Here is a 26,711-nt window from a genome sequence, read left to right as displayed (position 1 = left end):
CTGCCAAAGCAGGATCCCTACACCAGGTCGCACAGGTAGGCGTCCAGGCGGGTCTTGAATATCTCCAGAGAAGGAGACTCCACAACCTCCCTGGGCAGCCTGTTCCAGTGCTCCGTCACCCTCACCGTAAAGAAGTTCTTGCGCACATTGGTGCGGAACTTCCTATGCTCCAGCTTCTGGCCATTTCCCCTTGTCCTGTCTCTGCACACTGCTGAAGATTCTTTTCCTTAAAAGAATCTCTAAATGGAGATCATGGGGACTTAAAAGCAGTCAGTATATTCAGGATTCATAATGAAATATTCTAACGTTCACCTATTTCAACAATAAATCCTGAACACTACATTTTCTAGCCAAACTTAACAAACTTCCTAAAATCTCATAATATTAATGTTCTCAGTCTTGGCTTTATAATGTACATATACTCTACTCCACCTTTCACCTACAGTACAACGTCTTGGACATCATATTGATGGTCTTTGTTCGCACACCACAGCACAGTTAAGATGATTACAAAGCCACCACAAGCAATACAATTGGATGACACTGCATGAAAAACAAGGCCTGAGCTTTGGCATGGCACGTTACAGAGTGAACATGACTCTCCCTTGAGAAGACAGTTCTTCCAGCTAAGGGCACAGGTTACCTGCAGAATATTGTGTACGCATGTTTCTAGCTTGGGAAGAGCTATCTGACTTTCCAGATTGAGTTTCAGAAACAAAAATATGAGCACCTGTAACTGGATACAGACACAACCCCTTGGGTGTAGTTTCCATCCATCATATATAAAATACAGCATAATAATGTGCCTCAGAGCACACGCCAGTACATAAATCCTAACCCTTACTCTTGGCAAGATGTGGGGCACAATGCAAACGCACATCCAGAACTAGAGAGTAAACCTGTACGCTGCTGTTCATATTATTTGTGTTCAACTAATTCAAACCAGCCAGGTCTCACACAGAGCACAAGAACTCTAACAGCTTCATGCTCTCTGATCTGAGTGCACCAAGCCCTGGAACAAGGCAAGAACTCTGCAGGAGACCAAGAGACTCCTTCAAGAGCATGTCAAGGTTAATGGATTGTGATTAAGCTGCTATGGTAGAACAAGATACTGCAAAACACAAAACCAGAGCAAAAAAAAAAAAAAAAAAAAAAAAGGATGTAACAGAATGTCTTGCTCTGGTATGGGGACTTCTGTATGAGATGGGAAAGAGCTCAGTGGGACCAAGTAACGCTGCATTTAATTGAAACCAAAAGGTAGAAATTCAGGAGTGTCAGTCAAGGAGAAAGAGAGGTTTGCAATACTGTGCGTTGTAACTCACATGATTTCAATGAAACAAACAAACAAACAAAATACAGAAACGCAAAGCTAATAGTATAGATACATGAAAAGGTACCTCCATGGCTCACCTTGCCAGTGGTGTTTGTAATCACACATACGTGACAGAGCAATCATCATGGCACAGTAGAGAGGCAGTATTGCTGCACAGAGCCGCCAGCTCTTCCCCCGGCCATTTTCCGTGAAGCAATGCAACTTTCCAGCCAGGTAGAAGGTGGTAAAGCCAAGGCCTGAAAATGCAACTGAAAGAAAAAAATGCAGAATTACAGTAATTTGTCACAAACACACTACAGCATACTATCCTTTCAGATCTGACAGTAGAATCCTTCTGCTGCAGTGAAGCCTTGGTCTCTACAGGGGAACATGAGGAGGTGAGATGGCAATAAGCTCCATCTACAAGAAGCAAGGGAATCTCAGAACATGAATGGTGATTCCAGGTAATCATATTAATGATGCAGTTATAACTTTTAAAAGAACATGGCCTATGCTCTAGGAAGAGATGTTTTTATTTCTTTCTTAATTTATTTTAAAAAAATCAATCACTGTACAAATTAATATTAAAAAAAAAACAACTACAAAACCACACGACAGTACTTTGTGAACTGAATGGGCAAAGATGATGTGCAGATCCATGACGTACATCCAGAGCAGTGGTGTTATCTCTGCAGCAATGCAAGCAATCAGGGAAGTAAACACTGCAATGTAGAGCCACTGCCATCTCATATGTATCGAGCTCTCATATAATCCAATGCGTCTGCAAATACTGTGCTACGTTTAGCTGTTCACATTTCCAATAGCAATTGATTCTTTTTTCCTTTAGCAATTCACCTTTTTCCTCTGGGGGAGAAAGTGGCTGCATAAAGAATGCCTGATTTTTTTAATACTTTAAGTTAGACATTTAGATGAATTTATAACTTGAGTCACAAAAGCCTTTTCATGCTTAACCTTCAATACGTCTTTCATGATTTGAGACCTATTGTAAAAAGTTCAGGCTCAAAGCTGAAAACGATTCATAAAAGGATGCAATTGTCTTACATTTAAATGATATTTTTAGTTTCACTAACCAGTTCCTACAGAATATGCTGAACTGGCAGCAATTACAGAACACAGCAAGTTTCTGAGCTCAACTTCCTTCCTCTTCTGTTCACCTTCCAGAGTGCAAGCGGGGTGTTGTGTTTTGTTTTGTTTGTTTTTAGACATTTTAATGTATTTTATAGCTGTAGGAAAACCAGTGCTGCTGCTGAACAGGTACCCCTGCAAAATGCAGTGAACATCCACAACAATCATACATCAAAATAGAGCACAATCACAGAACGGCTCTGGTTGGAAGGAACCTCAAGGATGATGAAGCTCCAACCCCTTGTCACGCGCAGGGCCGCCAACCTCCCTATCCAATACGAGACCAGGCTGCCCAGGGCCACATCCAACCTCTCCTTGAACACCTCCAGGATATCAAGGATGGAGCATAAGCACATAAAGCACTGACAGCAAAATTATTAACATTTATCCAAGTACTCAAAATCCTTTTTTTGACTGTTTTTATACGTTTTACCTTTCTAATACCTACTCAGCTCTGTGAGAGATGATAAGTTGCATTCACGATAGAAAATTCTGAGTTTCTGCCCTCAGTGCTGGGTCAGACGTGTCTTTTTTCTAATCTGCTATGGCTTTTTAAATGCCCTTGTCCTCATGTTCCCAAATGCTAAGTGTGATAAAGTAATTATTCTGTTTTGCCGATGAATCTATGGGATGGACTATTTTAGCTGACAGCACAATGGTTTTATAAGTTTATACCACACAGCTGTTTAAATGCAATTACTGAAGATTTGCATTTCATCTTCAAACACGCAAATAAATCATTTCTTTAGACTGGATAAAGAGAACCAGACAGAATGCTAATTAATCAGACAACCAATACACCAAATGTTTTGTTTCATAGCAGCTTTTCCAACCATTGCTGATTCAGTATTTGTCAGAAGACGGTGGGAGGCAAACCTTAACATATAAGAGGTTTGAGCAATTGAATAAATCTAAGATTTAGTGCAGACTGGATTACACTCTTATGTTCAGACCTCTGCAAGTGATATACATTTGCTTTGCCCTTCATACCATCTATTTGACAGAAAGAAATTATTCCTTCTGCCATTTTTATGTCATGGTATTCTTGAAATGAATATATTTTCCTATGGCTTCTAGACACATCCTCAGAGCAGCAGCTTTTTTAAACAAAACAAAACAAAAAAAACAGGTTCTGCATTTCATCCAGATTTCCTGTCTTATTGGATGCATGAGCTTCTCATGGGATCAGAACAGAAAAAAACATTGGAGTACCCTTGTACATTAATGCCTCTGATATACAGAAAAACCAAACTTCATCATGACCACATCAATATTGTAGATAATGAGGAACACAGAGAAATCTTTTCTTTATGCACTTAAATTTTCAAGTGCTCATGCCTTAATTTCCTCAACCTAAACCTTAGTTTCTAAACTGAGGTTTCATACTCATGATTCAGGTAAGGTAGAGCTTACCTGCAAAAGCACTACAATGAATATTATAACATCCATCGAAATCAAAATGCACTGCATTGTCTTTCAGCAACCTAACAGCCCCCAGTTACAGAAGGCATAAAACAGAACTTTCTTCTTGAAAGGTAACTGCTTCATTTGTTTTTGAAGTGGAGTTTTAAGCTGAGATCTTCCTCGATAGTTAATCACTCGTGAAAGATGAATCACTGTAGGATTCTCAGGACACTGACTGAGGAGATCAGCACCTTAAGAATTTGTTCTACTGTAACACTCTTAGTAAGGCGAGGTTCCTTTTAGGTATGGAACAATGTAATTTTATATATATATCTCTCCAAATCAGACTGAAATACTTGTTCTGAGACTGAGCAGGAAAATTGCACGCATCATAAAGAACATCTGCTGCAGATGGAACTGCTGAATGGAAACTGTTCTTTTCTCCATAGTAATCTACACTGGAAGCACACAGTTTGCTGCAATGAATGTTTTAAAGAGGTGAAGCAGCACACAGGAACACTCTCAGCCACAGTAGCTACACACATTTCCATGATTTCTGGATTTAAGTCTCTGTGGATGTTATTTATTCATTTATTCACCTTAAATTATAAATAACTACTTTCTGATCTTGAAAGATGTATGTGCATGGCAACACACAACCAAACTGTAACACAGGATTTAAGCCCTAACAAGGCATAATTAGGCATGTTCCATAAAATGGGTGTTTGACATAACAGCTCTGCCACAGTAAAAGCAAGACAGCATAGGAAAGCACTGAGTAAAACCAGTTCATGTATCTAGACAAAGCTCAAGAAGTATTCAACTTAAAATGAAAAGAATCAGTGTTTCAATTCAGGAACTTTGCCTTCTTTCTTTTGGTCTGTTCCATCCCATCCAGTGCAAAATGCAACCTCCAGAACTGCAACTGTATTGTCCTGATGGCAGAGGTCTACAAGATAAAGGCGCTTATTCAAATGAGTGTGGACAGCAGCAGGTTTAATTAAAGAGGCTTTAGAGCAGACCTCATGATACATAAAATACGTTTCCAGAAAGAAGTGCTTGTGAATGAACAGAGAACATCCACAGAATATATTTTTGAACTAGGCACAAAGCCAGATTTTGCCAACCATGGTTGTGCTCTTCTAAACTGGAGACTCACACACACTCCTGCAAGGGAACTTAAGCCCAGTGTAAGATGGAAAGTTACCAAAACGATACTCTAGCTTGTAGCTATGAAAATAATAATTTGCAAAGCAGCTTCATGTTACAATATTATAAAACTGATTTTCCTAACTCTGGAGTGTGCACATCCAGAAAGAGCTGCTTGACCCCATATTCACAGTGCTAGTGCAGAGTCAGTACAGAAGAACATGGAATTAACAGCTAAATACTTGGGGATGTGAGACTATTTACCACACTTGTACCATTACATTCTGAAGCCATGGTCCCTCATTCCACATTTATCTGCTAGGTTTTCAAAATATTTGGGAGGATTTCTCCTGTTTCCACACAGTAGAGAGTGTGGAACTGATTTCATGCTAATTACCATCTAAGAAAGGCAGTTCTTTTTTCTATTCCATAGGAAAGAATAAGGGAATGTATTAATTCTGAAGATATCCCTGTCAGTGAATGTAACATAAAGCAAATGCGTCTGAATTTGGCAGGTTTCAATCTAAGATCCCAACATTTCTGGGTTAGCAGATGGGAAAATTATCCAGAAAAGCCAAATTCATAATTTTTTTTGTGTGTGTATGTGTGTGTGTGTGTGTGATGCAGTTCAGCTGTGGAGCTTAATGCCCTGATTTCAGCACTATCTGAGATTAATGCACTGCATGGGATTGGCAGTGGGGTTGGAACTAGATGATTTTTCAGGTCCCTTCCAACCCAAACCATTCTGTGATTCTATGAAAGAACTCAATTGCTAAGCACTCCATGCAGGCTACTTTGCTTGACGGCTGTATTTTGAAGATATGATCAGTCAACAACATTAAACAAACAATTTACTCTTCAAGAAATCTAGGACTGCAGGTGATATTTACATTGAAGAAGTGGTCAGTCAGTAGAATGTACTTCAGAAGCCTTCCCCCCCCCACACACATAGACAGGCTGGACTCAATATTTCACTGCACCATAGGAAAAATGCAAAAACGTATCAGATGACCTACTCTATTACATATGTATTTTCAAATGTAATGTAATAATGTCTAATATAATAAAAGTTATCATTCTGCATAAGAAAGATGGCAAAGAGACACAGCAATATTCCTCATCTATGCTAATACTCCTTCTATGTTAATTTCTTATGATCTGGAAGAAACCAATACTCTGTTTACATAAATAAAGTAAGGAGCTGCATAAAATACCAGCCAGCCCTCTTTAGAGACGTTGGCACAAAGGAAAATGAGAAAATCAGTCTGATTCAATTTAAAACAGCATTATCTTAAGATATACTTAACACAAATTCCAGACAGAAATATTTAATTAAGTGCTCAATGAGGAGAAAAGAACAAAGGCACATTTTTTAAACTACACAGTAATGGTGCTTGAAGCATATCAGAAAGAGCTCTATCTCAGCATTATCATTATTGGAATACACAGATCTTTGTTAGACTCAACTTTTCAGATTGCCTCTGTCACCCTCTTTTAGAAAAAAAGGTTCAGAGAAGAAGCAAAGGGAACAACAGCATCTAGGAGCACAGCAGACCCCATTCTGACATTTTAATCTCTCAGGGGATGTAGGTGGGTTTAAAAAGCCATCTGTATGGAGCAAATCAATTATCAAGTTAAAAGGCATAAAGGGACAACCTGTGAACAGGAATCTGATCTAAAGCCCCCCAAATAAATTATTCATTAAAAATGAATAGCTTTTGTGGGTGTTTTCTGGAAATTGAAGTACCCCTCGAGGACCTTCAGCATCTCAAGTTTCAGTGGATGCTTTGCTAAACACACAGTATGTGTCTTCCTTACATGATGCAGCTTAAAAACTGGAAGAAAAAATAAATACCCCCAACTTATCTCAGTGGCAACAAGTTATGAAACTGCAAAACAACCATCACAAATGGCCTGTCAGAGAAAATGATCCATCTCTTTGTCTGTAGTGCCTCACACTTGCAATGATTACTGCATAATTTTTGTATTCAAACACGTACTATTCTTCACTGGAATTGCACAGCAGCCTGCTGCAATGCTAGCTGGGGCAAATGGTGAATGTTTTCAGTTTCACACTGTTCACAGGCTGAAATATTTATCTTTCCTGAAGGAAAACATATGATACCAAATGGCTGCATAAATTTTAATGCCGAAATTCAATTCAAAGAGGATTTTATAGGAGTACAATTCCCTGAGTACATTTTGAGCTTATTATCACAGGCAAAATATATATCTGTTTTTCCAAGTGGGATAGTCAATCACCTTCCCAGTGGCTCAGCTTTATTAATTTCTTTCCACAACAACAAAGAAATACATTTGAGCAGAAGCAACATGAAAAGCACATCACAAAATACAAAAGTATGCAAGGATCTGGAAGACAAAAAGGAAGTACTGGAGCCATTAGAACAAAGAGAGACTTATATTATCTGAAAGGTAAGTAAGCAGAGTGTTAATCATTAGGTTGTTTTGGCAGGACTGTTGCAAGGAATTCCCAAGAAACTTCTTTGTGCATTTTTTGCCTGATATGTTATTTACAGGAACCTTTCAAGACATCTCACTACATCTGAAATATCTAACGTGGTCTCAAGGCATGTGTCACATCTGGAAAAAGAAAAAAAAAAAGTGAAGTTCTTCTGAATTGTTCTGTTAATTATGTTATTTCACAGAAAATCCTAGAGGTGAACCTGTTCCATGGACTCCTTTGCCAATTCTGATGACAGAAGCCTTGAACAAATCCCCTTTCTCTGAGAACACAGTAAAGACAAAGCCCAAAACATCTCAGATTCTGGAATTTCTTTGAATATAAAGAGGACAGCACTCGGGCACTAAGCACAGCACCCTTAGCATCCACGTACACTACACCAGATCACCTGATGAGTTCAGCCCTCTTCATACAGTTGTGCCAGACTAAAACACATCTCTGCAATGTTTTTACTCATTACTGCGATCTCCATGTTTTTCAGTCACACTTGGTGAAATTAAACCCAACTAATTAACTGATATTGGATGTAAATCCAGGACAGAATGGCATTTAGGGAGTGGCACTGCCCTAGTGTGGTCTGTGGATAATGTGTTTATCTCCTTACAGGCATAAGGAATACCATGGATTGACTGAATGGTTTTGTTAGATCAGACCTGAATCCCTTTATGAAATAAAGAAAATACACCTCTAATTTCTTCCAGAAGAAAAATATTAAAACTGAGACAAGATTTGTAGTGTAGTTCAAACAGGTCAGCTCTAATTAAATGCCTACTACCTTGACATTTACAATAGCCAGAGGATAATTTTCTCTTTTTGCTCCTTGTTAGCATAAATACAGCATCTAAACACAAGCTCTAGATCATTAGCTATTTAATTCTAGTACAAATTATTGTCACTGTAAGATTTATGAGGCAACTAAGTATAAGTAAGTCCTGTCAAGGACAAGTTTTTCTTTACAGCTCAACATTCCTTCAAAGGGGAATATACCAATCTCACACATTGAATGGGGTAACTTCTCACCTCCCTTTCCGCCATACATAAATCTTCAGTATTGTCCTTGTAAATGGATGACATACTGCTCAACTACTTACTCTCTCATTTATCACGCCAGGTAGTTGCATCAATCTCTCTTGGACACATGGATCAGCATGTGAAATACAGCCAAAACACAATTTGAAGAGTATTTTAGTGGGCAGAAAAGCTTTACAGCAGAGGTTTGGAGCATTTCCACCAAACACACAACACAGTATGGTAGGGAGCATCAAGGAGTTTGCTGTAAAAGCTGTTGCCTGTTTGTATTTTTAATTCAAGAAAAGTATTTTGGAGATCTGTTTGAGATGTACATAATCTGAATCTCAGACTAGCAGCAGTTGATTTATTAGTATTGCTGGAGAACTAAGCTTTAAGGGTTTGTCTCTTAAGCCCTTCATGAATTCAAACAGCCTTTGAGTGCTGAGAGGTAAATACGTCAAAGAAGTAAAAACCTGAAACACAAACATTCCCAAGTACACTTACAGTTTGAATTAAGAAGCCAATAAACCCTACGGGGGACCTTTTTTTTTTCCTTGCCTAAGACATTTATTCCTTACTTCTCAAGATACTTCTTTAAGAGGATGAAATATTTCAAAGAGGCACTGCTATACAGTTGTTAATTAAGAGATTTATCTTGAAAATAGGGAGTAGCAGCAATTACTGCCAAAAACCTGTGGTTGTAGCTCATCTGTTACTTAAAATGTTCACTCTCAACTGAAGGAAATATGATTATCCTCCATGAAATTGCTAGCTGAAGATAATTAACACTTGAAATTTAAATACCCAACTATAATTACACGTACTGCAGTAATATTTGATATAAATTATGACAGTATAGCAAACAATTCTATTGAAATTCAATAATTTCTTCACTCTGAATCAAACCAACCTTTTTTTTTTTTCCCCAAACAAATGAATGTCTTTTAAAATGTAAAAATATTTTATTTTCTAAAACTAATTTCATAATTTCAGTTACTTATTGAGAAAGGGGAAGACAAAGTGGCTGTCTGCTGTTCACTTAAAAGACATAGCACTTTCCAGCCTCTGCCTCCTCCTATTTTTGAGTTGTTTGGGGCTTTTTTTTAGTGACACAGCAAGACACACCACAAATACGACACAAACATACATGAATGCATTCAGCAGAACAGCTAATTTTAGAGATAAAGGAGAAATGAAATATTAAGCAATCTGCCAGTCAATATCAAAAGTGTTTTTTTCTTCTTTTTTTTTTTTAAACAGCTATGATTTTCCACATCTAAGATGACAGGTTTACACTAAGAAGTTTCCTACTCTAAGAGATATTTATAACATAAATATGTTTGAACTCCTATTTTTAGACTTTTTTCTTATTTGCAGCATGTGATAGTTCCATTATTCAATACAGGATCTTGCTGCTTTCATCCACACAAACTTACTTATTTCAAGGAAGTCACAAAGGAAGACAGCCAGAGCAGGCAAGACAGAGAAGCCAGGTTAATAAAATGCAGAATAAAATAACGAATAATATGACAGAGGACTTACTGCATCACTGAGCACCTTTCACCAATTTAAATTACACACAGACCTTAGTCTGTAGAATTTGCTTTCCTATCAAAAACATCCAAACCATCCTGATTTCTTTACTTAACTCTCAGTACACCCACTCATGTATTTTTCCCTCTCCCCATACAAGAGATATTTTTAAAAGAGCTCCTATTCATGGCAACTTCATTTATGTGTCCAACTTGCATGGTTTTCCAACACGATATGGAACTTCCAAAGCAATCATTTTCCAAAAGTTTCTGCTAGCTCAAACAGAATACAGAAAATTCTAAAATCACACTCAGTTTAGATTGAAAACAAGCGAGAACTAAAAGTCTCAAGAGAAAAATCACCAGAAAAATACAGGAAATCAGTTGACTGCTACAAAGCAGTATTCACTTAAAAAATGTTTTGCATCAATATTTTATGCATAGGGTTTGTTAGATAAAGCAGTGGCTTCATTATTTGCTCAGTTCTCTGCACAAGGGAGGAAAAAAAATATTACCTATCTGCTCACTTATCTGTAATAGCTGGTTTCTTTCTATCTAGAACTGACAATAACAGCAAAACCCAAATGGGACTTTCTGTAGATGCTCTGCACTTCCCTCATTCTGGCATAAATTACAGTCTTGATTTCATGCCATCTATCACACAGTATTTATCTTGAGAAATTTTTAATATTTCCTTGTTTTCAACAGATATATTTACACAATCACATACCTTTATTACTGAGTTTCCTATAACCTGATAAATCAGGCAGGCACCTCTACATAAGGGTGCCTCACATTTCAGCCTTTTAATTCAATATTGAGGGTTCTATTGATTATAATTTTTTTGTTTAGTCTTAGCATGGTCTCCAACAACATAATGCAATGTGCTGCAAGAGGAGACTGTCATAACAGTTTCAGCAGCATACACCTGATCAGAGTGAAAATGGTGCCACAGAAAGTGTTACCTGGAGTCTCTAAAGATTTAGAAATTTACCCTATCAAAAATTAAGAGCTTCATAAAGTCATTCCTGGACAAAATAAATCACAGAACCCTATGCACCAGCCTCCTCTGTCTTCAGGTCTGAGTTGATACATTTATTTTCGAATTTCTCTTGAGCTTTCTGACCCGTTTTGCTCCACAGAAGAGCTGTCATCACAGTTCACAGACTAAAACTGATATTCAGATCCTTAGAGTAACTCAAAGTCAGTTTTGCTGAACAGGTCAGTCAGAAGAACAATGGTCTTAGCTTTGTGCACAGCAGAAATCTACAATATCGTAACCTTTTCTTCAGGCTATGAAATCAAGCATGTAGCTCAACCTTACTGAAAGCTTAAGGTTAGGCAAAAGAATGGAGAGAATTAGTCTGAAAGCTTTTCCTCTGCACTGATGAAAGAAAATTCAGCTGTAATGACCAAGAAGAAAAAAACAGCTATAATAACCAAGAAGCAGCAACCGCTGTTGCAAAAACTTTATCCAAGTCAAATTCAGAGACTCTTACTTCCAAGTCATTTCTTTCACTTTGCTTCTCCAGCTCTTGAAGAAGAACCATGTCAGCTCTTAAGAGCCATTCATTCTACTTCTCATTAATGACCTAGAATGCAAGATGATATGCAAGATGATAACCCTTTTTTTCCTCACTCTCTTTTGAAGTCTTAGTCTATTCCTAAATTCCCTGTATTACATGAACAAGAGATTAGGAAAAACAAAACAAGAGCCTCCTAAAACCTTTTGGTTTCCTATGTGAATCACAAATTAGACTGGACTGCAAATCATCAAATCACAGACCAAGAAATCTGGTACAATTTAGTTACAATTTTCTGATGTCTCATGTAGGCCTTGATAATGCTAAATCACATGCTACCACTGTGAAGAATTACACTACTTCCAGGTTTTCTTCCAGAAGGTCAGGTGAATGTTGCTAGATAGCAGAGAGATGTAACACCTCAGTTTTTTCAGCCATCTTAACAAAAAAGGCTGCGTGCTGCTGAGAAGCAAACATCCCTTATACAGCTTGAAAGCAAGCCTACTGTTTTCAGAGCAACTGATGGAAAGATAAGGACATTCCCTTTCACTTTAAGATTTGGTATAGCCTCAGGCAAATAAGTGGTATTAACAAAGAACAGCATAATTACATGGCTATATCTGTCCATAAAGAAAATGGAAGCTAAATAGCCACCTTGATTAATACAATAATATGCATTAAAGTTGTTCAGTAAGTTGGCATCTGAGTAATTCAACATAGTCTTGATGGCTTGTGGAATTAAATAGGAACTCTATTTCTGGGAAGTGTGTCAGAGCTGGAGAGAAAGGCATATGTGCTCCTAATAGGATGTGGGGGCTGATATTCCTTATGAAGGAAGACATGGAAATGCAATGAGAAAAGGCAGCTGGGACTCCTCTCTCTCCTTGGTCACAGATAGGACTGGAGTATCTCTGCAGAATAATTTTCCTTATATATTTTTTTAAGCTTGTTACTACAAGCTGAGCAATTACTGCAGTCATTCATAATAGAATCTGGCTACTTAAAGTAGAAAATTACTATTCAGAACTGGTCCAAGGATGTAATCTCATTTATTAGGCCAGCAGAAAATAATGACCCTTTTTTTCCCCCTATTACTGTTTCTTTTCTAGAGACACTGCTCTTTCTCCCACCAAATAAGCACAGATGATCTCATATTCAATACTCTTATCATGTACATATCCTATTTTTAATATAAATAGAATCTACACTGTGTTACATGCTCCACTTGCAAAGTTTTCTTAAAGGCAGTAGCTGTACTAAAGTGCAAGGTAGGAATCAAGATCCTAATTCTTTGGTTAGTGCTCCCATTAACTTTGTTTGCTGATCATTTATTTGATGTAGCAATGATAAATATCAAAAGAACACAATTCTCCAGCTAATTCAGTTCTGCCATTGATTCTGATCAGTAAAATTACCCTCTACACTGCAAAAGGACATTTTACCTTAATCTGTGATGAGTTTACACCTGAAAAGGCTCACCCTGAATAGGGAAATTAAAAATCAATTCCCTGCAATGTTCCAATTTGAAATGTGAAACTCTTGCCAATCTGGCCATGGAAAGTGTTAATGACCTAAATAGTGGTATATCACCACATAGGCCATTTTCGTAAAGAAAGTGCAAGTTGCTAAAAAACCACACAGTTTAAAAGAAACAGTACTTGTTGTCATGGTTTTGGTTTCTGTCACTTGTCAAAGAAGAATTTCTAATAGAAAATGGATAAAACCAAAACATACAAATTGATCATTTGTTTATTATTCTCCTTCCTGTCTATAGAGATTGTGAGGTATTTGCAAGCTGTGGGCTGAAAGAGACACAAAGTTGACATACATTAAGCAGTTTAATACTTAATGTTTTAATATTTTTTAATATTTTCTTATGACTACCCAATCAAGACTCAATACGTAAAAGAGAACTCAGGTTATGACTATAAGAGTCCCACACTGACCTCACCGTGCTGTTCCTCTCAAACCTCCACCATCCCAGACCACAGCATTCACAGCCATAGGCACACAAGACCCATAATATATATTTGCAGCACATTTGTACTTGGCATTGGTAGCATACCTTCATTTCAACAGTGAATTCTGGGTCAAAGATGCTATTAAAATGCCATGTGGCAGGTCTTTCTCTTTCTGATTCAGAGCTGTGTGTAAAGCTTGGTACCACCAACTTGAGAAGATGATCTGGGTTCATAATTTTAAACCAAAATCTTCACAGATGGCAGCTTAGGGGAGTTAATTGCAGGCAGTAATTGGAAAAAGATGTGGATTTCTATGAATTTGTGCTTCTAAAACAAGCTTTTTGTGATAACTGTTTTTCATATCTCTTACAGTATCCCTCAACTTGCAACTCTCCATTTTCATTGTACTCACAATGCTCAACTTCTTCTCCACCTGAAGAAATCTAGTTGCAGTCACGGAAAATAGTACTTTAAAATCAATTATCAGTCAGTGTACAAATAGTCCAAATGTATCTAGACTAGATAAGCATGTGTTCTTACACTGAAATCTGTTTTTGGTCAAAGATGATTTTTAGAAGTAGATGTTTTCCAATGGTTTTAATACGTGGAGAGCTTCACGGTGCAGTAGCCCAAAAATATTTTCTGGATCCCTTATTAGCATACTTGATGAGAAAAGGGAATTACTACAACAAGGAAAAAAAAACCCAAAACTAAATTACTGGAGCATGCAGTAAACCATAATATTCAACCAGAGCTTAAAAGAGGAAAATCATACTAGCATGATGAATTCAGAGCAATTAGAAATGAGACACCAAGATCAGAAGAGAGATATCCAATTAGGTGGCTCAAGATTAGACCAGAGGGAGGTATTTATCCTACAGGAAGCTCACAAACCAGATGCCAATCAAGCTAATTTTCAACTGTAGGAAAATGCTACAATATAAGATATTTAAAATTAATATAACAAAATGCTTATGTTTTTTTAAATTTGTCATGAATATCTGCATTTGGCAATGAACTGACACAGCACAAATGATAGGAGGAGGTTTTACTATCTTCATTGTCTGAGAATTTATGCATATACCTGAAAGACAAAGTATGTTTCCACATTTAATTCTGTAAGATCTCAGGGTACCTGACTCCCTGGTCAAACCTTCCAAAAAGAAATAGATAGCAGTAGATATTCTCCAAAGCCATCCATGTACAAGTTCACAAAGAATTTTTTGTTTTATTTGTTTTTACTTGTTGCATAGTAAGGGATCAAAAGCTTAATTAAGCTCTATCATTTAAAGTAGGAAAAAATATACAAAATGTAAACAACACACAACCCACAATATTTGACAGGACCAGTTTATGTCTGTGATATTATCAGAACCATGAAGTGAAAAAAGAATTTTACTCCTTCAGTTCTCCCCGTCTTACAGACAGCTGATTGGTAAGACAGCAACATCACAGCTACCTTAGAGGTCAGTCTTCTCATCTGCCTCTACCATCACTCCTATCATAACCATGGCATATCAGCTACAGATCTGCAGCTCATTTGTAAAACTATTGTAAAGATCTTCTAAAATTTTTCGATCTCAGCTTGCATTGTTTGCTTCTTCACTTAACGGAGTATGAACACAAAGGGCTTAAAACCTCTCTTACTATTTGAAACACCTCTTTCGTTTCAGGCAATGATGTAGTTCACATCTGTCTGAAAGTCTCTCACTTTACAAAACAGTCTGTGCTCCACACTTTTCTAATTTGTTTTATACAACCTGCTTGGTAGAGGGAGATGAAAGACAGGGGAATTTAAATGAAAAAAAAAATTAAAAAAACACCAAAAAACCCACCAAAAAATACAAAAAAGATTATCTGTGCTCTAATGAGGAAACTGAACTCTCCTTCAGGGCACAAGTGGGACACAGGTAGTTCACAACATTATTATTGACTACACAAGGTCAGGTCAGGCCATCTGGGGGTGCCAGCACTGCCACTTACTGTTACACATCCCAGTCCTACATTTCTATCATACAACATTCACAGCAACACAGACTTTCTTGTTAAAGGCCACATTTTGCATGGCTGACACTAGATCCCGATATAACAAAGCCTTTGATTGACAGCCTGTCCAAGGAGCACTGCAAGAAAAATGAGTTTCAGGATGAAAATGGCTCTCTACTAAAGCTTCTAATCTTTCTATACAGGCAGTATGTACTGAATTTATGGAAGGAAAACCTGCAAATTAACAGCACGTTAAGAAGGCAGGAAGGGTACATTTTTAAAGCTAACGAGGGAATAATTTTTATTTTATTTCACTTTTTACAAAGACAAGGGAAATGTAGTTTACATATTACACAAAGCCAAAGACTGAAAATGCAGAATTACAGAAACAAATTCTGAACAGAGGTGACAATATCCTGAACATCCTCATTGCTTCACACATCCAGGAAGGCAGTGAAATGTGTCTCCCACAACGACGTCTATCAAGAAAATAAATACTACCACAAGTATAAATTATTCTTGATAAAATACTAATGAAAAAACCTCCATCTATATAATTTTGCTACACAGAAGGCAAAAGGGATGGCATCCCATGCATATCAATTTGCAATTGTTTCCTTCTCCATTAGGAGAATAAAATACGTATGGATTCAATCTTATCAGACTTAAATATCATAACATCAGGCTCCAAATAGTTAAGTACTTCAAGCAACTTCAGAATTGCCTTAATTTCACATACACTTACGAATAGATAAAAGCTACTGTGTATATAATATCCTTTCTCATCACATGATAATGAAAGGCTTTGCGGCAGGAAATAAAGTCAACTCAGCCACATGCTAATATTATTCTATCAGGGAAGGGGAAAGCCACTCATAATTTTTTTTTTTTTTATCTAAGCCTACCAGGCCATCATTCTGCTCCTACTGAATTTTCTGTGAGCTGCAGCAACATAACTCAGTGCTGATAAAAACCAACGGCAGTTACAAATAAAACCTCAGTGCGTTCTGTGAGCTGCCCCACTGGCATGGGGACAACACACTATGCAAGGTGACAAGGAATCTTGGTAAGAGAACTCTGACATGGGTCAGAACTACCCAAGCATGTTACACACACAGGCTGTTTCCAGACAGAGCAGACCCAAAAGTATCTCCCTAGCTTAAACTTTGCAGCCCTAAGGAGTAAACTGCTACACTGCAATGAAGTGAGCAATTATAACATTTGCTGTTTATTGTGGGGTAACCTCTAGATTCTAGGTACATCAGTGTGTATACTTCTAATTATTTTAAGCCTTTGTTGTTACACAGTGAACCAAGAGAATTGCAATTAAGCGTGAGAGTCATCATCAGAAAACAGTCTAAAGATAGCAGTAAGTACCTTTTGTTCTAAATGGCATAGGATATAATCTGTTACTGTCTCTCTAATGTGAATCAAAACTAATAAACAAAATTTGACACAGCTGGGTCGGTTTATCACTTAGGACTATAAAGCTTATAAGCTTGCCACAAACATCTACTACTCTTAACTGATCTGGGACTCAAACAAGAAAAAGTGAACAACATCAGCCTGGAATTTCATTCATCTCATTAAGCGACTTGTTATGTAACTGTTCAGTTACACAACTTGAAGTTATGAGTTTGAAAGAAGATCAGAAAGATAAATTCCAAAGATTTGCATTGGTGCTACTGAACAGGCAGTTGTCAGAAACAGAACAGTGCAAGAAGCAAACAGTATCAGCCAAAAAAAAGGAAAAAAACATACACACAATAAACCAACCTTGCAGTAATCAAGTTATTTTACACATCATAAGAAGTTTCATGAGACCTCCTGACATCAAACACAGTAGAAGTCAGTTCTGTAAGACAGAGGAAGGAACCTCTGTAACATCTGAGTTAGATCTGATTAAATTAGTTATACTGAGTTGTCATGTCTTCCAGTTTACAGCACTAGCTAGGAGCAGCTGATCTATATAATGCACCATCCCATAATATTCCCTATGGATTACGTGGATATTATCAAAAGAGGAAGAATACAGGGATTCATTCTTCTACCAGCAAATTGTGATAATGTCTAAAGCTCTGGGGACTTCTTGCACCCATCTCATACCCAGTTCATCACAATGAACAGCACCACAATGATGCACCACGATCTCTCTGTATTCCTTCCTATCCCTTCCACCTCCAAGCATGCAACTTCCCACGAAGAAAAGCATTTTAGTAATAGAATATTATAGAAATAGGGAAGAAAAAAAAGATTTAGTAGATCTAGTACTTGCAAGATATTAACTCGAACTTGCCAAAACTACATTGGTCAAACACACTCTGCCACATTTCATATTTCATTGGAATACAACAGTATTTCCTATGCAAGCACAGGATGCACAAAGAGGCCTGCATTAAGAAAAAGGTATCTGTTCAGAACAGCACTGTTTCCTTTAACCCTGTATAACATTTCACTCTACTGATAGTCCTGCTATGGCTCCCAAGTGGTTGTAAGATAAGGAGAGGGAAATTTGTGGCAGTGGTGACTGAAGACAGAAGCAACCCCTCTAGCAAAAAAATCAAGCTCACCATCTAACAAATAAAGAGTAATTCCAAAACATAGACAGGGTACAGCTTTTCACAAAAGAAGCGCTGCATCTGAATGAACTTACAGGAAGAGTGGATACTCGGAAAGCTTTTCCTGCCTTCAGACACCAGGTCTGGATCACCTGTGCAGTGCATTTCAGAGTTCATTACTCCATCTGGAAAGCAGCGGTAAAAGAAATCGGGACGCGGTCTACAAAAAACACCATGGATATTAAAAATATAAATGCTGTAGTAACAAATAAACCTCAAAGCGATTATTACATTTACTGCCTATTTCACATTGAGTACGTTTCTTCCTGCTTTTAACACAGAAGCAGAAATGTTTCGTTTTTCTGAAATAATCAATTTAAGGCAAATTTTTTGCAGGCAGGCTCCCTCAGGGAGTCCTCCAGTGCAACGTACAAGCTGTAGCTTGTCTCTCCCCACAGCATGTTCAATTTCAAAGAGCACGCAGGATCTCAGCTCTGAAAATGAGCATGTAAGGCTACACCTCCCTACAGCAATCAGTCTTGCATAACACTTCCAGGGACAGGGAAAAGTAGTGTAGAAATCCCAGAAAGTTGCACAGGTCTCGCTGACGCTTGGTTGAGAACAGGACAGCTTAGCTTATGGAACTGTCACCAGAACAACCACCAATTCCTATTGCCAGCCTCCATGCTGCCTCTGTATGTTCACTGAACAAACCAAGATTCTTTTGCCCTGCTCTGAGCTGAGTAGCAGCACGTCGGTTTGGCTGGTATCACAGTGACTGAGCTAATAAACCTTGCAGAGAAGCAAGGTGAATGACCACATTCACAGACAAGCTGACAGAGCAGCTAGCTGCCTTGAAGTGCAGGCAAAATGAGCTCACGTCTGCCTGAAGAAGATGGTGCAGACATTCTTAATTATGTTGCAAAAGCACTCTTTAAAATAAAAGTGCCAAGTACTGTTATTGTCAGGGCATCAGCTCTGTAGCAGAGAGGGTCCATCAGAGACCAAGCACAAATACTTAGTGTTGCAACACAGCTGAAGCTAATCAGTTAAACGATGTACAAATTCAAGTCAGTTATACACCTTTCAGGAGAATTTTTGATAAAGAGCCAAAAACCACTTGAAAATTATTTTCCAGAAAATTTGTTTGCTATAATTTTTTTTGGTTCCTTCGTTCAAATTTACGCTTAAAGAATGGCCTACCAAGCAATGTGCTCACTGCTCAGCTCCAAGGTCTGCTGTTACCACACTGAGCAGAATACTTCATATAAAATGCAGGCAGTGGGGTATATCGAGGCTCAATTGATTTCTGTTCCAGCAGACTAGTGGCACTAGCATCTAAACTCCCACATACTGTGACCCTTCTGCGTTACCAACATATTGAAGTGGTGTATGCTCACATCTCTCCTTTCAGACTCCTCATTTGTCTGGATCCACCAACTGGTCGAACAAATAACACAAGGGTACACGTTCCTATTACAGTTGGATGTCACATAATGAAGTTATACAATACCTGTACCAGGGCAAGGACAGTTTTCCAGGGGCCCCTGCTAACTCAATATCCATTGGAGCAGCAGTTATCTTTTTATTAAGATGTATTGTACCTGATAACTCTTTCTTAGTTTCTTTAAAAGTTAAAGCTATCATTTATAACACGACAAGACTTACCTTCCCACTATTAATTTAATAGTATTTGTGCAGACTCCATTCAGAGCTAGAGCCAAGGAAACAGCTACAAAACAGAATAAAAAAAAAAACAAAATACAACAGAACAATAGCAACATAAATACCAAGCTATATACTGTAGCATTACAGAATTTGATTTACAGACTGAAACCATCAGTGAGCTGAAAACTGAACGAGCTTTGAAGCCAACTGTATTTTTTCTGAACTACCCATACTTAGGGTAGACCCCAAAGCATCACTTGCTTTGATCTGCTTTTATTCTTCAAAACCTGATTTTCCTATCATGCCATTTGCACAGACATAAACCATCAATTAGTAACAATAATTAGAGAATCAGTTTCTGTGTTTATCACTTTTGTAATTTACTAAATTAAAATCTTATGCTCTTTTGGTAAAGAATTCCTGTATATACCTCTTCTTAAGTTATGCATGCATGAATACAAACACATGGGTATATGCATATGTATGACCCAATGAAACAGTCTGTTTTAAAGCTAAGTAACAGCCTTTTGGCTAAAATGTTTTGAATAAAAATCTCAACATTGTCCCCTATATTCCCTCCTAGGATTTACCAACTTTTCTAATAAAACAGGAGTAATAAACAGGAGCTTTCATGCTAGGTATGACTGGATGATATTCTTTATTTGTACTCACACACCAAGTCCCAAGACATTCCAAGTAACCTCATCTAAAGCCTGCAGATATCTCAGCCTTGATTTCAGTGGCACTTAGATCCACTCTCTTTTAGTATAAAACTAACCCAACGTTGCAGTCCTCAATGTAGCTCCCTGTTACAGGACACGCATCATTGAATTTTTATTCCTCACCAGAAAAAAAATACAAGTAAATAAATCAGGCAAATCTTTGATTTCCAGAACAGTTGCAGTAATAGAGCTTTTGACCGTGACAGCTGCATGAGCTATTTTCCCATTGGGCTGCTGCCCCAGATGCTGCACTTCAGCAGCATTCATCCTACCTCCATAAAATCGTTGCCTGAGGATATTATAGATCATAAAGATGTGTGTTGTAGGATCTTTCTTTAGGTAAAAAAGAAGAAAAAAAAGAGGACCTCCATCAAGACAAAATAAGGGTTCTCAGACTTTCAGATTTTAACAGTAGCTGCCAGCAAAAAAAAAAAAAAAAAAAAAAAAAAAAAAGGAACAAGTAAATTCTAGAGACAGTGATATTGTTCTAAACAGTCTTCCACTTTGAGCACCTATGTTCACAGCGACTACTACTACACACTCTTTTCCTCTCAATGGTTTTCTCTTGTTTTTTTTTTTTTATAGTGGTCAAATATTATGAGAAACCTGCAAAATTCCAAAAAATCAAATGTGTATGAACAGCTTCGTCACAGCACATCCTCTATTTTAAAAATGGATAAATGCACAGACACCTGCTTTCCAAAACATGTTTTCACGTCTTTTCATTAAGCCATTGTGACATGTCTGAATGAACCAGGCTTCTTCCTCTGTTGCATGTCATTTACAATGGCAATCTAATCACCAGATGTCTGTGTGAAGCTGGTAAAAAAAAATTACACCTACCCTCACTTTGTTTACTTCAAGAAAAATTCACGCTGCCCACCACAAGGTGCATAACTGTGTCAAGGAGGCACTTCAAGAGAAAGAATTAAATGGCACTGATAGCAGGAAGCTAACTGCTGCTTAGCCTCTTATAGTAACCTCTTATAGTAACCCCTACATGATGAGCAAAGCATTTTCACATCCCTTTAACCATTCATTCCTAAAGAAATTCACCTTTTGAGGGATTTCTTGTTTGTTCATAATGGATGTTATGTGCTAGATCAGCAAGGCTATCAATTAAAGAATCTTCATATCAGCTTCACATCACCAGATACACTGAACCAAATGAATGTACAGTATACTTAAGCATAATTAAGCCACAAGGAGCTCTACATCTATGGCACTCACTGAACAGGGAAATCTTGCAGAACCATCAAGGTTGGGGTTTCCTTACAGTGAGAATAGCAGAGAACATGGACCTGAGAACAGAGATTCCTCATGGGCTCTATAGAGAGAATCATAACAGAAGACAGCAGAAAAAAAAACCCAAAAGCCTCTTTTAAAAAGGTGAGAAAAAATAATGGAGAAATTCATCCAAAGCTCCTTTTCTTCATGCACCACAGAAAGTGAAACTCAGCACTATTATCATACATGATTTATTATTCAAGGTTACTTCAGCTCAATAGACTTGACAGTAAAATATCACTATAAGTCATTTCAGAATTTACTACAAATGACTGTTGGAAGCCAAATCAAAAGTAGGATCTTCTCACACTTGTGCTAGAGCACCTGAAGAAAGAACAAGCTGATAAAATCCTGGCCTTTGCTAGCTAGGCTTTGTAAGAAAGGCACAGAATCTGTACATTTAGAAGCGTACATAAAATCAAAGATTGCAACATGGCTTACAGCTACAGCTGCACTGAAACCTACTGTAATGGACTGCAATGGAGATAGGTTTTCTTCATGACTCAAACTGGAACTGATCTCTGAGAACTATCACACATCTCCCATCTTGAAATATGACATACATTACCTAAGAAAGCCTCTTTAATCTCAGTCTTGTCTGTCCGCCGGATTATTTTCACCACAAAAATGACTGCCAGTGGCGTAAGGAATGAAATTGCCTGTAAGAGGTAACAAATGTTGTGTGTGAGCATCGATTACTTTTCAGTCCAACTGACTAGTAATTAGTTCCAGTTAGCTCCATTTAAGCTGGAAGGCTGAATGATCTTTATCAAACTCTTGACCTCAAGCAAAGTGGGATGATTCGTCTTTGCAACTACAGGGCAACAAATACATTAAAACTGTAATAAGATTTTGAGCTATAATTGATTTATAATTGCCTGGAGCTACATTTAAAGTGTTAGCTTCAGAAAGGAAAAAAGCAACCAACTCTCAATTCTCTGAATTCCCCTAAATTCACTCTCTGATCCATAGAGAACCTGTATGTTCTTCCACACTAAGTATTGCTCCAAACAGTCTGTGCTCTCTGCAAGACCCTATCCAATCCAACACCATATTTGATTTTCTGAAGAGCATCTGCATTAGCACTGATCAATTTGGACTACAGTTGATGACTGGCATTAAACGTGTCTGTTAACTCTAAAGCATCCACTCAGTGCAGTGCTAATACATTACAGGCTGTCCTCCCATCCCAGCTTTCTCTGCAGACACAAACCAGTTTCTCTCAACTATAATACCAAGCAGTTTATCATTAGTAGCTTCCCATTAAAACCCTGAGTTTGTTCCTAGCTGGCCCTTCCATCATTTTTGTCTCAGACCTTCAACCACAGAGGCAAAAGGCAGCCTGGTAGGCAAAGTTGACCAATTCCTGTCTGAAATCTACAAACCTCTTCACAATCACAGTTCTTTAAAACCAAATCAAGGTCCTTCTAAAGCCTTCTCACGCTTGCAGAAAAATGAAAATGACTACTATTTAAATAAGGCAAAAAGTAAGTTGTACATGGCATTCTGGGGGGCAGAGTGGGGGGAATTATCCTGTCTTTACTGAGGCTGAACCACAATTTACTTCCCCACTGAAATGAAAAACAGAGACACTGATTCAGAACATGATCAAAGATCTGCAATTCCTTTCTTCTTTTTATGACACAAATTAACCCTAATCCTCATTTTACACTTTTCATGTTGAGTCATACTCAGCACTCAGCATTTACTACTTGGATAAGATTCCCCTCACCTGCATCTGCAGAGGATTACCTAACTCTGTGAGCCATGCAGGTTAAAACAGTCTGCTTTTTTTTTTCTTTCTTTTTTTCTTTTTTGTTTTTCTTTTTATACATTTAGAAAGAAAGCCATATATTTTCACTTGAAACTCACACAGCCTGGAGACAGCAGAAGGGAGCTTTAAGCTAGGTTATGCTACTTCAGAAACATTCATTTCTTTCTACGCTCAGCAATAGCTCAATATTCAGAGGCAAGGAATAAAACAAAAATTGATAAAGCAGATCCTAGAATTGTTAGTTTTATTCAAAAAAATTAAGGACTGCCACCAGGAAAGAAGAAAAATATCTCCATTTCATTGTTGAAGAACTCATCATAGGCAGGCTGACAGGAGCAGCAAAAAGCGAACAATAGAATTCAAGTAACAACTTGTTTCAAGCCACTTCACAATCAATCTTTGGAAATCTAGTAAAAACTACAGACTTCCCCATATTTTACAAGCATATGGATCTTGTAGAGAGATAAAGAACTAGTTGCTGTTCCTCACACACAAGCATTAGCTTTTGGTGTTGTTTTTTTTTTTTTTCATTCTGCAACAAAATGTGCACAGGAAGTTTTGGCTTACCAAAAGGATTCCTTTTCCTTTATTTCATAAAATGATTCCGTATGGCTCATATCCATATGATAGATTTAGTAGCAGCCTGATGAACACCTCAGATACATCTCTGTAAGGTTTTATTTTCTAGCAGTGAAATATTCCTTGCTTTGCTGAAACACAGACAAAAAGCCTATCCATCTAATTCGTTATTCATCCCAGCAAGCCAAAGATATGCTACAGTTACATCCCACAGAGAAGCACTCCATCTACTTTGATAAAACCCACTTCCACATACAGCATCATTTGCACATGAAACAGCAATGATATACAATACTGTTTTGCTTTAGGATCTCATAGGATTTTTCAGTGGCTGTGCCCTTGGTCAGAGCCCTCCTGAGCACAGCGTAGCAGAAGAAATCTCACTTTCCAAGGGAATCTCACACACCACTCTTGGCAAACTGCATAGAAAGTTGTGACTGTATAGTACCAAATGTGACTGCTATGACTGACACATTTCATACTACTCCAGTTCTATCCCCCATGGCATGCAGAGCTGTGGTGTGAGCCTCACGCTGCACGAGAAGTTCCTTTGCCTTAGGACTGCTGCAGTGTAGCAAGAAGAAAGCAGTGCACTAATACAGCATGGTGGTTTGGAGATGGACAATGGAAATTATAAGGCACTGGCATTTGTCACACTGGTCAAAGCATTAGGCTCAGACCTATTTTCCTATTCAGTCCTACTGTGCATTTTCTTTTGCTGTTCTTTCTCTTGCCAGCACTTTGCAAGCTATCTGTATCGTCAAAGGATGAGAAAGAAGAGAAGAACAAGAAGCAGGCCATCCCTTTTTTCCCCTCATTTTCCTGGTGACACACTTACATTTTCCCAACAGGGTCCTGGAACAAACCAGAACTGATGTAAGGTCAGATGAAGGTGGATAAGGCAGAGGCTCCAAGCCTTGTATCTCAGGAGAGTGGTGAAAACAGAAAGCAGTCTCACTGGGGAGAAGGGAAGCCATAAGCACAGAGCACCTTCCACGCTCTTGCTTAAGTTAAAGAACAGCAAGCATTTTTAATATAAATATAAGCACTTCATTCTCTTCTGGCTGAAGACACTCTGAGGCAGGGGCTTCCTCTTACTTCCATGCATCAAGAGTAGTTAACAGTACCTTGCACTTTACAAGACAAGGAATATCCAATGCTACACAGACAGAACAAGGCTCAGGTCTTCAAGTCTTCATGACTTGCCTGCTATCATTGCAGAGGTCAGCTTCGTCTAATAAGCATCAGGACTTAGAGTATTCAAAACATTTATCTTAAATGCAAAGCTCTGAGCACATAAAAAACCCCAGAAGTTCATAAATACGATCTAAGAGATTGCCTTCTGGTAAGCCATAGCAATATATTTTAATACTGGAATATAACACTAGTAGCAATAAATTCTTCACATAATGAGAGCGATCAGTGTTATGGTTGGACTTTTCTTCTTTCTTCTTCTTCAATTAATGAAAGAAGTACAAACCATATAGAAGTGTTTTGTGTTTCTTGTTTTAAGAAGCTGTTCACTGAGATACTGCTGTGGTCTGAGCCAGAAAGAAAGAACACAGATTTCAGAAGTTACTGACACAGGTCTGTGGAAGTTCCAGCTGCCATAAAGCATACCAAGAGCTGGCTCTGTGTGAAGTCAGTGACAAGCCTAAGTGCTATGCTTACATCTCAGAATTATGCTTCCCAGTGGATAGTGCTTAGAATACAGAGGAAGGACTAATGATCACTCCAACCAGTTTCAAAAATAGTTTCATCAACTAAGAAATCTCCTGTACAATTGGTCCTTAAAGCCATTAGTTATAAACACAGACCAGACAAACCACACAGCGAGGTAATACTCAGCCTAAGAGAAAATAGCAAAATTAAACTCAGAGTCTTTCTTTTCACAGCACAGTGATTTCATGTTTCATTTTGGTTGCTGTTGTTTTAAACAGGAGTCTTCCATTCCAGAAAAAATAAAAATAATTCATCCCTCGAGGCTGAAAAAGTACTTAATAGAGCTGATTCTCAGTGCAGTATAAGTTGGTGAACCTAAAACCAGGTCTTCAGCCACTGTCTTAGAAGGCTGAAATATGTTGTTATCTCATAAACAGGAAGCATGTTTAAGTTGTTCCATGTTTAATTAACACATTCCGTAACTTAAGGCTTAAAAAATAAATAAATAAGAAGACAAATTGCATATCTGATTTGTGTTTATTCTGAATTCAGGTACTTCGTCTGAACAGTAAAACCCTGGCTTCACTGAAATAATTTAAACCCAAGGATACTAGGATTTGACCACATCTGCCATGCCCCTTCCTGAAAAATGTCCACATGGACCGAAGGAGCTTCTCCAGACAGACCTGGTTGTTCTAATAGCCCAAGGTATATTCACCTAATTTCTTAACATTTATTTACGGTCTTTCTTACTACTCTCTTATACACATAGACTATTTGATAGTTAATCAATATTGCTAATGAAACTTACCAAACTCATGAATTTTGATAACCAGATCAGCAGTAAAAATCAGACAGTCAGCCTGCATGTCAGCATGAGCCACGCTGGGGGGAACCAGAAGAACAGTGGCAGCTCTATTGTGCATTTAATACACTCCTGATACCTCAGGACTGC

General features: G+C 37.9%; 1 protein-coding gene across 3 annotated transcripts in view; it reads right to left on the bottom strand.

Moving 5' to 3' along the window:
* Positions 1-26,711, bottom strand: part of PLPP4 (phospholipid phosphatase 4) — a 47,256-nt gene that overhangs the window by 3,255 nt on the left and 17,290 nt on the right. Inside the window, exons 4-7 of one of the 3 annotated variants that reach the window (XM_031597383.2) lie at positions 22,310-22,400; positions 19,733-19,796; positions 18,160-18,284; positions 1,411-1,581 (exon numbers count right to left, since the gene is read on the bottom strand). In XM_031597383.2, coding sequence (XP_031453243.1) covers positions 1,411-1,581; positions 18,160-18,284; positions 19,733-19,796; positions 22,310-22,400 — 451 coding nt within the window. The remainder of the gene's footprint in view (positions 1-1,410; positions 1,582-18,159; positions 18,285-19,732; positions 19,797-22,309; positions 22,401-26,711) is intronic. The other 2 variants (XM_090145580.1, XM_090145581.1) reach the window with 2 other exon arrangements.

This window comes from Phasianus colchicus, chromosome 8 (assembly GCF_987193195.1).
Source record: "Phasianus colchicus chromosome 8, bPhaCol1.hap1.1, whole genome shotgun sequence".
Classification (NCBI taxonomy): domain Eukaryota; kingdom Metazoa; phylum Chordata; class Aves; order Galliformes; family Phasianidae; genus Phasianus; species Phasianus colchicus.
The sequence above is the reverse complement of the archived record's forward strand: the minus strand, read 5'-3'. Positions and strand labels throughout refer to the sequence as shown.